At 37.0% G+C, this 15065-nt stretch overlaps 1 protein-coding gene across 1 annotated transcript in view; it reads right to left on the reverse strand.

The window, feature by feature from the left end:
• Positions 1-15065, reverse strand: part of TRHDE (thyrotropin releasing hormone degrading enzyme) — a 389311-nt gene that overhangs the window by 20215 nt on the left and 354031 nt on the right. The window contains exon 15 of the mRNA XM_032347011.1: positions 14588-14695. Within this exon, the coding sequence (XP_032202902.1) occupies positions 14588-14695 (108 nt within the window). The remainder of the gene's footprint in view (positions 1-14587; positions 14696-15065) is intronic.

The raw sequence follows: 15065 nt of genomic DNA on the forward strand, positions 1-15065 counted from the left end.
AAATTAAGATATCTCTGATGACTCACTCTGAAACAGTGGGCAGCAGCCTGCTAGTATAAATAGTTCCAAGAGCATAGCATCATTTAAAACTTAAGAGGTATACAGTTGTAGTAGATGTTGTGAAATGCATGATAAATTGCCCTATTTATAGATGCCTGTATTAGAGATAAGATTAATTGTTTCCTGATTACCAGGTGCCCATTATCCTTGGCTTCTCAAGGAACCTGCTCTGTCTTGATCTGTGATATTTACATTTCTTTCATTGGGCTCTGGCCATAGCACTGTAAAGCTAAGGGCCTGCTGGGATAAGAAGTCTAAATCTACATACATACATACATATGACGGTGATGTCCGAATCACAATGATTAGGAATCAGTACGTGAAGACACAAGATTAGATTTACCATCTGCCAATCCAAAATATGCCTAATTATGACTGACTATGATGACACAAGATAATGACACATTGGTAACATCAGCAATCCAATCCGTAAACTCTCTTCTCATTCAAATCATGACCCAGGCCTGAGTGTTTGTAAAAACCCTACCTGATGACATTGGGCTCCACCTTGACAAATAACTCTTACTGCCCAGGCATAATTTATAGCAACACTCATTGTCTTCTGTATTCTTCATAGAAAGGTTGAAAATTACATAGATTTATTGTATCCATCAAAATACTACTTCTATAAATGGGAGGGCCTGTGCAAATGCGGTTTACTTTCATTTCTAATGCACTGTCAAGGTCACTGAGGTTAACAAGGCTGTTTCTCCAGCCTGGGAAGAATCAACTACAGCAATTCAGTTAATTTTTTAGGATAACCACTAAGCTGTGATGCAGAGCAGTAAGTAATGTATTTTTCTCACTAGCAAGGTCCTCAACTAAAAATAGATTTTACTTTAGCCAAAGTAAATTCTACTGTGTGTGTGTGTGTGTGTGTGTGTGTGAGTGTGTGTACACACACCCTAACCAACATGGAATTGTCAGGTTTTCAGAGATTTAACTGGCAGATTCACTACACAAAAAAACAGTGCTTTCTAAAAATAGAAAAATATTCTTATTTATATCAAATCCTATATGTTCTACGGTTTCACTTTGACCCTCCTATGAAAAAGCAGTGACATCCATGGGAAACTTCATATATGTGTATGTGTGTGTTTTAAGGAATAAGGATAGGTATAATTAAATCTGATAATTAAAAATAGTTAACGATAATTTATTCCTGTTATATAAGGTAACAGAAAATTATTGCAGGGTAAAACCCTGACAATCTGGGTTCTGGAGGAAAGGGCAATCACAAGTGCAAATGACAAAGTTATAAAATAAGGCAAAAGGCATATTTTGCATTGGAAGATGATAAATCTAAGAAAAACACCAGTTTTATGATTTTTCTGAAATAACAAATATATATATGCACATATACATGTAACTGGCAGGCACTGGCTATAGCACTGACGTGTATGAAGAGAACAAAGTAGAGAGTATACTGGATGCCTGCATTCTATACTGCAGAATACAACAAGCAATGTTTATTTTATGTATATATGAGAAAATAAAATAGAAGTCACGAGAATTTTTTTCTATTTGATTTGTTTTAACTATAAAAAGAATCCCAAATCATGAAAAAGAAAAAAGAAGAGGCTCTTTCAAAATATTTAGAAGGGATCCTAAAACATGAGCACAGGTTCTTTGCTGTGAATTTTAGGAGCTATCTCTACATAATTATTCTATTTTCATAGCAATGAGCACTCCCATATATTTCTTTACACATTTACTAAAATAATTCCATGAGCACTGATGATGGCAGTTTTGTTGAATTTTTGTGATAAATAAGAACTGGCTTCTCAGTAGCTCATTCTTGATGAAAATCTTAAGAGCAGGAAGAAGTGAGTGAAAGTTAAAAGTTGAACTTGCTATCTGTAGTGACCCTTGATATTCTATCAAAGAAAGAAAAAGCAAAACATTGATTATAAACCAATTTTGAATAAGAGATACTAGACTGCCCTAACAAACTACCACAAACTTGATGGCTTAAAACAACAGAAATATATTCCTCCCCAGTTCCCGTGGCCAGAAGTCTAAAGTCAAGGTGTCAGCAGGATTGCTTGCTTCCAGAGGCTCCACAGAATCTGCTCTATGCCTCTCTTCTAGTTCCTGTGCCTCCAGCAATCCTTGGCATGCCTTGGTTTACAAACCCACTTCTTCAGTTTCTACCTCTGTTGTCACATGAGCTTCCCTTTGTGGCTCTCTGTGTCTTCTCTTCTGTCTGTTGTGAGTACCTTCATCACAGGATTTAGGGTTTACCCTCAATCCACATGAGTTCATTGCAAACCTATTTCCAAATAAGGTTGTATTAACAGATTGCAATTAGGATTTAGACATATCTTTTAGAGGACACTATTCAACCCACTACAGTGCATGCATCTGTTTTTATTTTTCCTGTAATTACAAATCATCAATGTTTTCATGTGTAGGTATTTTAAGATATATAGGTAGATAGATATGTATATGTATCTCACAAAATTTAAGATAGGTATATATATCACAAAACAATATTTGATACTTGTAGAATATTCTCCATCAATGTTATCACAATATTAAGTAAACAATATCACACTATCATTAGAAAGACAAACCTAAATTATTTTCATTTTCATTTTGAGCTAGAATGAGTTATGTGTATAGAATCAGTCCTAAGTCTTAATCTTGGAGGGAAAAATAAACAAAAAGGCTATGTTGCTAATGTTGCTGAAGGATTCTTCTCAGTGCTTATATTATTTTTGGAAAATGTGGGGGAAATTTCTTCTTTATAGTGGTTGGTAAAAGTTACCATAAACCTGAATCTGAATCCATTACTGTAATCCACTATCTGTGAGTAAGTAAGAAAGTTTTGGAAGCTGCAAATATTTTTATTGGTGTTCCTGCTCTGGCTTAGTAAATAATAGTGATCACTACTGTGAGTTAATCAACATTGCTCCCTGTGTTGCCCATGGAAATCCATATTCACTTAGCACTTGTACTGTGACAAACAGTCAGCCGGTTAAAATAGAGCTATTCTATAACTAATCAATAAGCATATCTTTTGATAGATGACACAAAAGTTCAATAGTGTTATGCCTGAAGTTGGTATAATATCATGCAAACAATACTAACATGATAGGAAAATCACTATTGGCAGAAATGGGGGAAAAACCAATTACACTGAAAAGAAAAACAGTAAAATTAAATCAAGTCACCTTCAAAAGCATGCTTCTGTAAAAATTAAAATACCTTAAAAAAATACTATTGACTATTTGCTTCTATGCATGATGGTAATAGAATTTTTTTTTTAAGTAAAATGTCAGGAAAAAGCCCAAAGTGTCAGGAAAAAGAAAACAAGTGTAGGATTATTTCTGCATTTTAAATTAGAATATAAAATTATTAGTGTATTTAGATTAGAAGCTAAATATGACTATATGAAAATGAATAGAAATATGCATTTACTGACGTTATATTAGCTCTCGAGGCAAAGTCTCTGCTACACCAAGAAGTAAATTAAAAAAATACATCCAGATTAGTTAGTGCCTCAAGTAGGTCATTTAGTCAAATATTTATCCCATGACAGACTGAACTAAGCCAGCATGTATCGAATTCTCCTAATGGCAAGGAAAAGTGGACCTCTCAGTGTGATTCCAGAGGAACTTTGGAAAAGAGAGCTACTACAACCCTCTTCTGCAGACAGGTGTAACCATTACTTGAGTAACCTTAACAGATGACCTCTACTTCCACAAATGGCAAATCACACAGCATCACTGGTTATGAAGGAGATTTCTACTTTGACAAAGGAATTCACAATAGGATAAATTCAGATAGCAAGTACATTTACTACACTTTATATATTATCTTTCTTCTACATAGATTTTCCAAAACATTTTTGTTTGATAGCATACTCTTTTAGAAGAGCGGTTCCCTCAAGCTTTGATGAAGGTGCCTAATCAATTAACTGGGATTTTTGCTCTTCTCAGCAAATAAAAACAAAACAAACATGATTAGCTGAAAAAAAAAAATTGCAAGACTTCCAAAGGATGTCCTTGGGTTAGTATAGATTCTGCCCAAATAGTTATGCCTTTGGAAAGTACCAAGACTTTAATCTTGAGAAATGATGTTCGGAAAGAAGGCTATTCTTGCACACTGTTTTTGTTTGTTTGTATGTTTTGGGGGTCGGCGGACATCTCCTTTCTTGCTCTGACTGATGAATGTGTATTTTTCCTGTAGGCCTCAGGTCAGTTGTCACTCTGCAGGTGTGTCAATCTCACTGTCAGGTCAAACTGTCCTTTTCTTAGAAATCTCCCTTCTGGCTTCTTAATACAGTTAAAGTCTTAAAGTGTTTGTATGACCTCTGATTACTCTCTGTCTACCCGACCGGACTGTAAGCTCCAGGAAGGCAGAACTGTGTCCTTTTGTTCATCACTGGATATCTGGTGTTTTTTAGTATGATGCCTGAAATGCGACAGAGGCTCAAGATGTATTCAGTACATGAATCAAGTAGTGTATGAGACTCAATTAATTTTTTTTTTTTTTAAAGATTTTATTTATCTCTTTGACAGAGAGAAATCACAAGTAGGCAGAGAGGCAGGCAGAGAGAGAGAGAGAGAGAGGAGGAAGCAGGCTCCCTGCTGAGCAGAGAGCCCGATGCGGGACTCGATCCCAGGACCCTGAGATCATGACCTGAGCCGAAGGCAGCGGCTTAACCCACTGAGCCACCCAGGCGCCCGAGACTCAATTAATTTTGATTAGATTAAGGAGATATATTACGATGGAAGAAATGTGCAATACTATTTTATTTTAGAAATAAAGTTGAAAGCTAAACACCAAGTGGACTCATAATCAGATACCCCATATCCAAGAGTGGACAGAGGAACATAGCCCTGGAACACTGCAAGGGTCACAATGAGGGAGGGGTGTAGCATATTAAATATGTCTTAGCTTTGAAGAATTACAGAGGGATAAATTGATAAGATGTTAATGACAGTGATGATTTTGATGGCAATTGTGAATTATTCCAGAGGTTCCCATACCACTTTCTACTTTAAATATTTTCATGAGCAACTTTTAAATGCCTGGGCTAGGGTTACACAGGCAACCATTCAGAACCAGGTGACTGGCCAAAACTACTGAAATATACAATTACTAAGGCAGAAAGACACTGGAAGGGAGGTGACTACTGCTTAAGGTTTATTTTCCAAGTATATGATAAAAGTAAAAAATATGTGTGCTCCAATTTGCATTAGGGAAAACTAGCTGAAAGTACTTCAAAAAAAAAAAAAAATCAGCCTTACAAACATTCCAATAGGTAATTCACTATATTTTCCCCCTCACCTCAGTGGGTCTGTTATGAAGAATGTTCAGGGTAGAGATTGCACAAAGTTCTCTATTAACAGGACCCCAACTGTTGACAGTGCAAAATAAGGCAAGAAATGACAGTACATGATGCTGTGTTATCTCACATGCAAGTAAAATTGTGAATGACTCAGAGTAGAGGTCAACGAGTTTTAAGTTTCTCAACCTAGTCTACTGAGAACAGAACTACCTTTTACAGCATCCTTCCTAAACTCTTAGAAATTAAAAATGGAAATAAGTTCTGATATTCTGATGAAAAAAAGAACAGTTTATAGCCCAGGTGTTAGGAGTTAAAGAGCTACATGACTTGTAAAAGCAGGTTTGGTTTAATGTAGAAAAATAATGCTTTAAGTTTTTAAAGATGTATGAGAAAATCATGAAAACTATTCTGAAACTAAGATATAAACTGCCTATTTTGTAAGGTAAGATAGAGTGGAAATAGTGGGATTTTTTTTTTTTTAAGGAGAAATAAGTTTTAAGAATTGTACAGGTTTCTGGGGACATATTTATAAGAAGGAAGTCCAGACATGTTTTTAGACTATCCACTGTTTTTAGATATTTATAGCTACAGATAGATCTCTATCTTCAAATAGATAAAATTCTTTGTACTCAAGGGAAAAGGATTCATAATAAATTTAAAAATATGAACATTGGCAGAGGGAATGAAACAAGTTTCAGAAGACACTGTAAATGTTAAGCTTCAAGGGCCACAACTCATGTCTGGATAATACCCAACGATTCAACAGTGTGATTTCTCAATTCTTTGCTTTTGCTCTCCTTGTTACACTCTCTCTCTAAACCATCTAATCCATCACTCGTTCTTTCCATTTCCACCCACTGCCCAGTGTCAAGGCCTTCCTTACCCCCAGACATAGGCATTTCTATCTCTGGGAGTAAGGACAGACTTCTTTTTTTTTTTTTTTTTTTTTTTTTTTATTTCCAGCATAACAGTATTCATTATTTTTGCACCACACCCCGTGCTCCATGCAATCCGTGCCCTCTATAATACCCACCACCTGGTACCCCAACCTCCCACCCCCCGTCCCTTCAAAACCCTCAGATTGTTTTTCAGAGTCCATAGTCTCTCATGGTTCACCTCCCCTTCCAATTTCCCCCAACTCCCTTCTCCACTCTAAGTCCCCATGTCCTCCATGCTATTTGTTATGCTCCACAAATAAGTGAAACCATATGATAATTGACTCTCTCTGCTTGACTTATTTCACTCAGCATAATCTCTTCCAGTCCCGTCCATGTTGCTACAAAAGTTGGGTATTCATCCTTTCTGATGGAGGCATAATACTCTATCCCCAGGGGTACAGGTCTGTGGAACACGGCAGGGATGTCCATTATCACCACTGCTATTCAACATAGTACTAGAGGTCCTAGCCTCAGCAATCAGACAACAAAAGGAAATTAAAGGCATCCAAATCGGCAAAGAAGAAGTCAAATTATCACTCTTCGCAGATGATATGATACTATATGTGGAAAACCCAAAAGACTCCACTCCAAAACTGCTAGAACTTATACAGGAATTCAGTAAAGTGTCAGGATATAAAATCAATGCACAGAAATCAGTTGCACTTCTCTACACCAACAGCAAGACAGAAGAAAGAGAAATTAAGGAGTCAATCCCATTTACAATTGCACCCAAAACCATAAGATACCTAGGAATAAACCTAACCAAAGAGACACAGAATCTATACTCAGAAAACTATAAAGTACTCATGAAAGAAATTGAGGAAGACACAAAGAAATGGAAAAATGTTCCATGCTCCTGGATTGGAAGAATAAATATTGTGAAAATGTCTATGCTACCTAAGGACAGACTTCTTAAAGAATATCTAAAGGGTACTTTGACAACAACCAAATTCCACAATCTAAGCTTTCCTATGGATAGCTCTTCATAAAAACCCGTCTCTCATTTTCCCTCACTTTCCAGGAGAAAGGTGTATTTCTCATTCACTCATCTCGTATCTTCTGAGAGTACACTGTACTGCAATATCAAATAAAAATTCTAAATATTGGTGTTGATGTCTAGAAAATGAGTTTTCAATTTTTTTAAATTCTTTGCTTCCATCAGAATTGAAGAAAGCCCTAATCAAGTTGTCAGGTGATAATTTAAAAATTGTGGTGATAGATTACTATGTAATTTTTGGCACAACACTTGGAAAGACAAAAGAACTATAACAAAATACTGTCCATTCCTGTCTACTTATTTTTATGTATAAAGTTTCTCAGTTCTTTAACATAAAAATCAAATGGAATTGGTGGTGAAGCTCTTCTCATTCTAGCTGTAAGTAATATTTTCTGTGAATATATAAACTGGTTGGGGAAAAAAAGCTAATCTCAATTTTAAACGTTTATATTTAACAACTTTTATGTTTGGAAATTACTTACCAGAGTTTGTATTTATGTTAAGAGTTGTATTTGTGTAATTTATGTATTATGTTAATCAACTATATACAAGTAACTGTTGTAATGAAAACTTAATTTTGAAAAAACTTAACATAAGATATTATGACATGAAGAAATGACGTGTGTATGTGTCTGTATGTATATATTTCCTATTGCAGAAAAGTATGATAGGGTGATCCAAAAAGGATTCTCTAGCAAAAATATATTAGAATATAGTTTGGGGGAGGAGAAAAGAATAATATAAAATTGGAGAGTTAAGGAAGAACATAATTCATATTTTTAAATGGCCAATGGTGGGTATAAGTAGCTAGGGTGTTTCAATTCCACTGGATACATTTAGGGGTTTGAAAGAATTTTGTTTAAAAAAAATGTCTATTTATAATATGCTGAAAGGTAAAACCTTGCAATTATTTACATGTATGATGAAGAGTTTTGGATAGAGACTAGAAAATGTTATCTTTGGCCATTCGTATGTATAAATGTTTGAGCTCTACTGGATTATTCTAATGGACTGTCATTAATCCCTTCCTTTTTTACCATTTATATGCAAGCGATCACTAACTCCTCTCTCTCTTCCTTCTTAGTCATGCTCAAGTATGTCCTCTTCATTTTCATCACTAGCTCTCAGGGCTGGAAGTTTTCCCCTCGTCTCTCTGATCTAGTCCAGTTCCCATGACATTCTCTCAGAACACCCCAGACTTCTTGGTTGCACTTCTCTGAGTTTCATTTTTCGGTGTGTGTTTATCTGAACAATTTCTGTTTCCCTCCTACACTCTCTTCCTGCTTCCACCATAAATCTTTAAGGTATGTCAGGACATAAACCACATATTCTCAATGCCAAGTAAGTAGCAGGGGCAGGCACTAGTTGAATGAAAGAACTTTGCCTTCCAAGTGTCCAGCACAGTGCTGACATGTCTTAGCTGCTCTATACACACTTACTGAATAGGTGAATAAATGAAAACACACCCTCTACACTATATAATAACCAAGCAACTGTAGCATAATATTGATATGATTTATGTTCATGGACAGGGAGTATGAAATTTTGAAATTTTGGACTGTTACCTCTAATGTAAGCCCTGGAGATTTGGGGGTAATGCCCTTGCTTTAGAAATGGTGGGGCAGGGTTTGGGGGGACGTGGAGTAAACACAGACTCATCTAAAGCCAAAGCTGTCTAATGACAACCTGGATGTCTAATAACACCACAATTACAATTAGGAGCAAACCTGATTCCTCACCCCAACCCAGGGAGTTGTGGGCAGTCCTGTCCTTCCCCTTACTCCCTAAAGACTTCCTACTGGCTTCACTTGTCTGAGAAAAGCATATGCAGGAAGCTGAGCATGAAAACGGCTGGTCTGGCTGGTATAACTTCAGCCTGTGAAAATTTATAGTAGGACAGCTCATAGTAAGAAGGATACAAAAAGCAGTGTACAGAACAAGGGGCATAGGACCATAATAACTTGGGAACATGGATAATAACTTAGGATCCATGTTTCTAGGGGAAGAATACATGAGGTTTCTGAACCAGATATACAGACTATAGCAAAAAGAGCCTTTTGTCGGTCCTCCTTTGTGTTTTTAGAGAAGGAAAGTGAACATTGATGGGCAGAGAGAGACACAAAGGGAGGGAGCTGAACTGGAGCTCTTTACCTGTGAGATACAATGAGCTATGGCTGACGGAGGGACATGACCAGCAGGTGAAGAGGAGGGAGGAAAATGAAACATCAGCCTGGAGGCCAAGCCAGGCAGTATTTCTTAAAGCAGGAGGAAAAGGGCAAACATCCCATGCTCCTGTTTGACAATCTCTATGGTAATAGTTTGTGTATAGTCTATGTTACAGGTCATGTGCTTATAACCCCTAAACTTACAGAGATCTGATAATGAAGGCATTCTCTACATGTTCCGTACTGCTCTATTCTCTACTTATTCCTACTCCCCCATTCCAAACTCACAGCACCCACCTGTATGGTCAAAACAAGTAGAAGGCCACGTCCAAAGATGATTCAAGTTTAAGATTTCCTATAAAAGCCAAATAATAAATAGGCATTTTTGTCTAATGCTTATGACTTGTTTGGTTAGTCTTATGACCGCCATTTTTCAGATGATGAAACCACGTGGTTTTCCTCAGGTCAGTGAGTGGCCCAGCTGCATTTTGATCACTGGTGTCTTTGATGACAGTAGCTTTTCCCTACACCAGTGGTTCCCAAAAAGTGGTCCCCAGACCAGCAACATCAGCCTCACACAGGAACTTGTCTTGAATACAAATTCTTGGGCCCCATTCTACCTACTGAAACAGAACTCTGGGGGTGGGGTACAGCAACCTGTTTCACAGGCCCTCACAGTGATTCTTACATGTGACCAGATGCAAGAACCACGGGCTTATCTCGTGAGCACAACCTGCATTCAACTACGGCTTATACTCAGTGCAGAGAGTATTTAAGTTCTGGTGGGTGTCTTTTTTTTCCTTTCTTCTTTTTTAAATCGTTTCTGAACAAATATATATTACCAATATATGGTAATTTGATATTCCTCCACAGCATCACATGCGGTCAGGTTAGAAGAGCAGGCAGCCTGGGAAAGGAAGCCCAGATCCACTGCCTGCTGTCACATAACCTTGCCAAGTTGTATATAACCTTTGAGAGTTTTGGATTTGTCGTCTATAAAAATGAAATAAAAACAATGAGATCGTGCACAAAAAGCAGTTGGTCTAATGCCTGTAACATGCCAACCACTCAATAAATAAATATATTTTTCATTATGATCATCATTAAAGACAATAATACCAGTAACATTATAATGAATAGCATGAGTAGTGACGTTTATGTATTATGTATATCACCAAGTTCCAGAGATGGTCCTCTACTTATAATTTTTAGTATGGAAGGACCTTAATTTTTCCATTTTCAAAATGATTTCCAATTCATTTCAATTCAATATGCATTTTTGATCTCTCATAATGTAGAAGGTATCCCACTGTTCAGGATATTTTTTAAGTAGAGTGATGATACCAGTTATCAATTAATCTACTAGGGAATGGATATCAGTATCTACTGAATACTTTTTAAAAACTAAATACTTTAAATCTTTGTTCCATATGGGCTTAAAGCTTTAAATTGTATCTTTTAACATTATTTGAAAAATAATACATTATCACAAAATTAAGAGGCTGTGTTACTATTGACACACATTTAATTTCGGAATAAATTGCTTATTAAAAAAAAACCCATTATACCATATTGTGATCTCTGTATAGTTAATTGTACAATCTCAATAGTGTTTTAACGAAATCTTCAAATAATAATTTACCTACAGTAATAATATAATCCTTATATTTTACTCAGTGAAGCTTATGCCTATTATTTCTTGTTTATTTGTGCTAATCTGTGAAAGAAACCAATTTCTGTCCCTTTTATTACATTTTTTATACTTACAAAAGGCTATCATCTTCTCTATGTTATTTTTTTTTAGAATGAAATTTTCAGGTCCCATAACCTCCTCTTGCAGCTCGTGTTTTCAAGATCTTTTTTATCATTTGTATTGTTCTCTGCTGAATGCTTGGCAATTTGTCTCTTTTCTGAGATGTGGTGTTCTGCTGAACTCAGTCCCCAAATCACAGCCTAACAAGACCTGAATGTAGCTCATCCCTTTTGATGCATGACATCACCATTACAATTCAACACACTGCAGCATTTGAATATATTAACATGTGGAATCATTCAATTTATCATTCACTGGAATTCTCGAGTTCTTCTCTCTCTCTGCTGCTACTGTCTCTAGCTTTGCAAGGCACTTTTTGGTTCCCTTACCTTTCCCTAGACCAACTTTCATATCCATTCGATCCTCCTGAATCCCACCTCGCCCTGGGAGCTATCTCCCCAGCATATCAAGATCCGGCTGTAAAATAGCAGAGAGGCTCCTGGGTGGCTCAGTCATCAAGCGTCCTGGGATAGAGCCCCATCAGGCTCCCTGCTCAGCAGGAAGCCTGCTTCTCCCTCTCCCACTCCCCCTGCTTGTGTTCGTTCTCTCTCTCTCTCTCCTCTCTCTGTCAATTAAATAAATAAATAAATCCTTAAAAAAAAAAAAAAAAGCACAGCACCCCAGATTTGCAATCCCTGCGAACTTCCATGACTCACTGTCTTTTAAATTTATTAGCATACATACGCAGCATCTCCCAAACCATTTTGTAAGTACCCTATTGCATTACCTTGGGAGGCTTTTCTTAGAGATGATTTTTAAGGGTCCTTTGAGACAAAAAACAAGCAAACAAATGCAACTGACTGGTGTGTTGCTTCAGGCACATTTAAAAAGAAACCTTCCCCTCCCCTTTACTGACTTGATTTAAGAAAGTTAATCTCAGAAACAACTACAGGATCACACAATTGTTTTATTATTAAGCTGTCACTGAAAAAAAAAATACAGGTTAAATCTCTGGTCCTCACACACAGATAGCTCAGAGAGTACCCTGTACCCTCACTGCGGGAGGTCCCTTGTATATGCAGGGACACGTCCTATGGCTGGTTAGGCAAATCTTAGAAACACAGCGTTAGTTCCACTTAGCGTGTTTACTTAGCCAGTTACAGAAGAAAGCAAAGGAGGAGAACATACAAATGATGAAGGAAAGAATGAAAGAACCTTCAAGTATTGGACCCAAGTTTAGTTACTTTGCCATAAATAAGTGGCAGAGTTATCAAAACCGAAATGAACTGATACCTCATGCATAAACTTTCATGTATAAGGGAATTTTGGAAGTGACGGGTTGTTCAAATTCACAGACCGAAATTTACTACACTCGTTCAACTAAACATCAATCTGTGTACCTTCCCTCTGCCTGGAAACCCCATCCACGCCCCCTGCACTCCCCACCCCTGACTTAAGTATTCATGCACCTGCCCAGGTCTCGCCTGCCCTCCTAGTCCCAGCAGGATCCTGCTCATCCTCTTGAGGATGAAGGTGATTCCCCCAAAGCAGAGTCCTCCCTTCTTACTTCACACTGTCATGTGCTGAGCTCTTGCTTCAAAGAATGACTCTTTGTTCATAGAGATGCATTCTCTAATTTTGAGCTCTCCCTCTTCTCTTTGCTTCCTGCCCACCAGCTGGTATTGAGAATTGCTTAGTAAAATTTGGTTAAATAAATGAATTATTTAAAAAAATAGCATTTTCCCAATAACTGTACTTTTATGGGCTAAAAAGCAACTGTCAGGTCTGAGAAAAGGCATGTGTCTGCAGCAAGAGGAATCAAACACACAAAAGACTAATCAAATAAAAAACAAAATGGCAGAGACCACGATCTTTAAATAATGGATTTTACCTTTTTTTCTCATATGCATTTATGATCAGGTATCCTAATACAATTTTGGGTGTATTGGTTTTGGGTAAATTTTTATGTGTTCCTCCCTTAAATACATGTGGTAGAACTGAAAAAGTTGGTAGAAAAAAGGAAAACAAAGCTTTTATTATATCATTTTCAAGTTTGATGTAATAGGTTTCAGAAGACTTAGTACAATGGATAATCATTGGTAAAAGTTAATAAATGAGAGCACTTTTAGTTCTAGAAAAGATCCGTGACAAATTTAACTGCTGTCTTTGAGTACATAATGGATCAACTGAGAGAGGATAGTGATAAAATATTTTCCTTCTTTAGCTTCTGGGTAAACCCAGAAACGGTTAATTTAAAGAGAAAACCAGACAATGGTTAAAAAGGTGACAAATTACTTAGCAATGCAGTGAAAGATCTCTCACAGATTTGTGAAGCAGGATAGATGTGCTTTGCTCTGGAGTCAGTTAACTACTACATTTAAACCTAAGTAACTTTTGACCAGACAACAATCAATTTGTTCCTTAAGGAGGAACAAATTACACTCTATGTGGTTCTCTGTATTTGCCTAGAACAAGTCCCTTTCTCTGTTTCCCATGAGTCATCCCAGCCACTCAGCTGGGGACAAGCCCACAGCGGCATGCAGGCAAGCGAACTAGCACCATCTGAATATAATGTCCCCCAGCTCCTCAACTTTCCCATCAGGCTTGCCTTAACACAGGGGCCAAAGACTGGGAGGAGTGATTGTAAGTTGCCCAAAGTGTAATAAGAAATGGAACATAAAGGTCTTTGGAAATATAAAAATACCTACGAAGGTTTAAAAAACTGTAGTGAAAAGATCATGATCTTCAATTTTTTATGCCTAATATTCAATATTAAAACATCATTAACATTAACAAGTGACATTTAGTATAATATTTTTATCAAAGGTAATTCTATTAAACAATTTGAACATGACATTATGTATTAAAATCCTGTATTGTGAAATTCCAAGATAAGATACAAGTTTAAGGTCTCTGTCAAGGGTCACTGAAAGAGTAGATTTTTTTTCTATAACCTTTTTGGTTTTTGGTTTTTAATATTAACATATGTTACTCTGTTTTATTATATCATATGCTTGCAGTTGTTTTATAAATAAATACCACAACCTTTATAAAGAACCTTAGAATCTGGCCTACATAAAATTATTTTATTCTAACAGAATAGCAAACTACCCAAATTCAAAATAAGCTGGCACCGTATGTTTGAAGAATAAGAGCCTAGATTAAGAAAGTTAATTTAAAACTCTACAAAACACTCCGGGGGAAAGCCTATTGTGGCTTTTGTGGGATCGCCTTGTAAGCAATGAACCTGAAACACAGTTTCACAGTGTTTTTTCCTTGTCTTGTCTTCCTCTCGTTGATAAATGCAATGCATCAGCTGAGAACCTGAAAGCAGTATTAAATCATATCAGAAATACAGGATTTGGTTCCACTTACCTGTTCCTGTTGCTGGAAATCCAATCTGAAATAAGTGTCGATGCCTGTTGGTGACAGTGTTTGTTGCCAAAACTGCACGCCAGCATTATAACTTCTCTCCGGAGCTCTCTAGGTACCATCAAAAGGAAAAACAATGAAAAAGCGGTGTTACTATCTGGAGAGGAAGGGTTCCTCATTGCATAAGCAGTAGATACGTAAATAATCAGCCCCAAAATAATTTCCAGATACAGAAATCCTATTTTGCCGAGGAGGAGATGGTCAGGCAGAAGAAAAGAAGTTCAGGATAATAAAAGTCACAAGTCTTCTCTGGAACAGTAATACAGTCGGGCAGGGGCGGGGGAGGTGGGGCTGGGTTCAAATCTCCCTTTTACCAGTAACGGCAGATCTTACACTGAAGCATGGCAAGGATATGCTTTTGTTCTCAGGACCAGGTAGGGGAAACTGTGCTATCCATCAGCAGGCCTCCCAGCAAAGGGAA

The sequence above is a fragment of the Mustela erminea genome, chromosome 6, assembly GCF_009829155.1.
Source record: "Mustela erminea isolate mMusErm1 chromosome 6, mMusErm1.Pri, whole genome shotgun sequence".
NCBI classification, from domain to species: domain Eukaryota; kingdom Metazoa; phylum Chordata; class Mammalia; order Carnivora; family Mustelidae; genus Mustela; species Mustela erminea.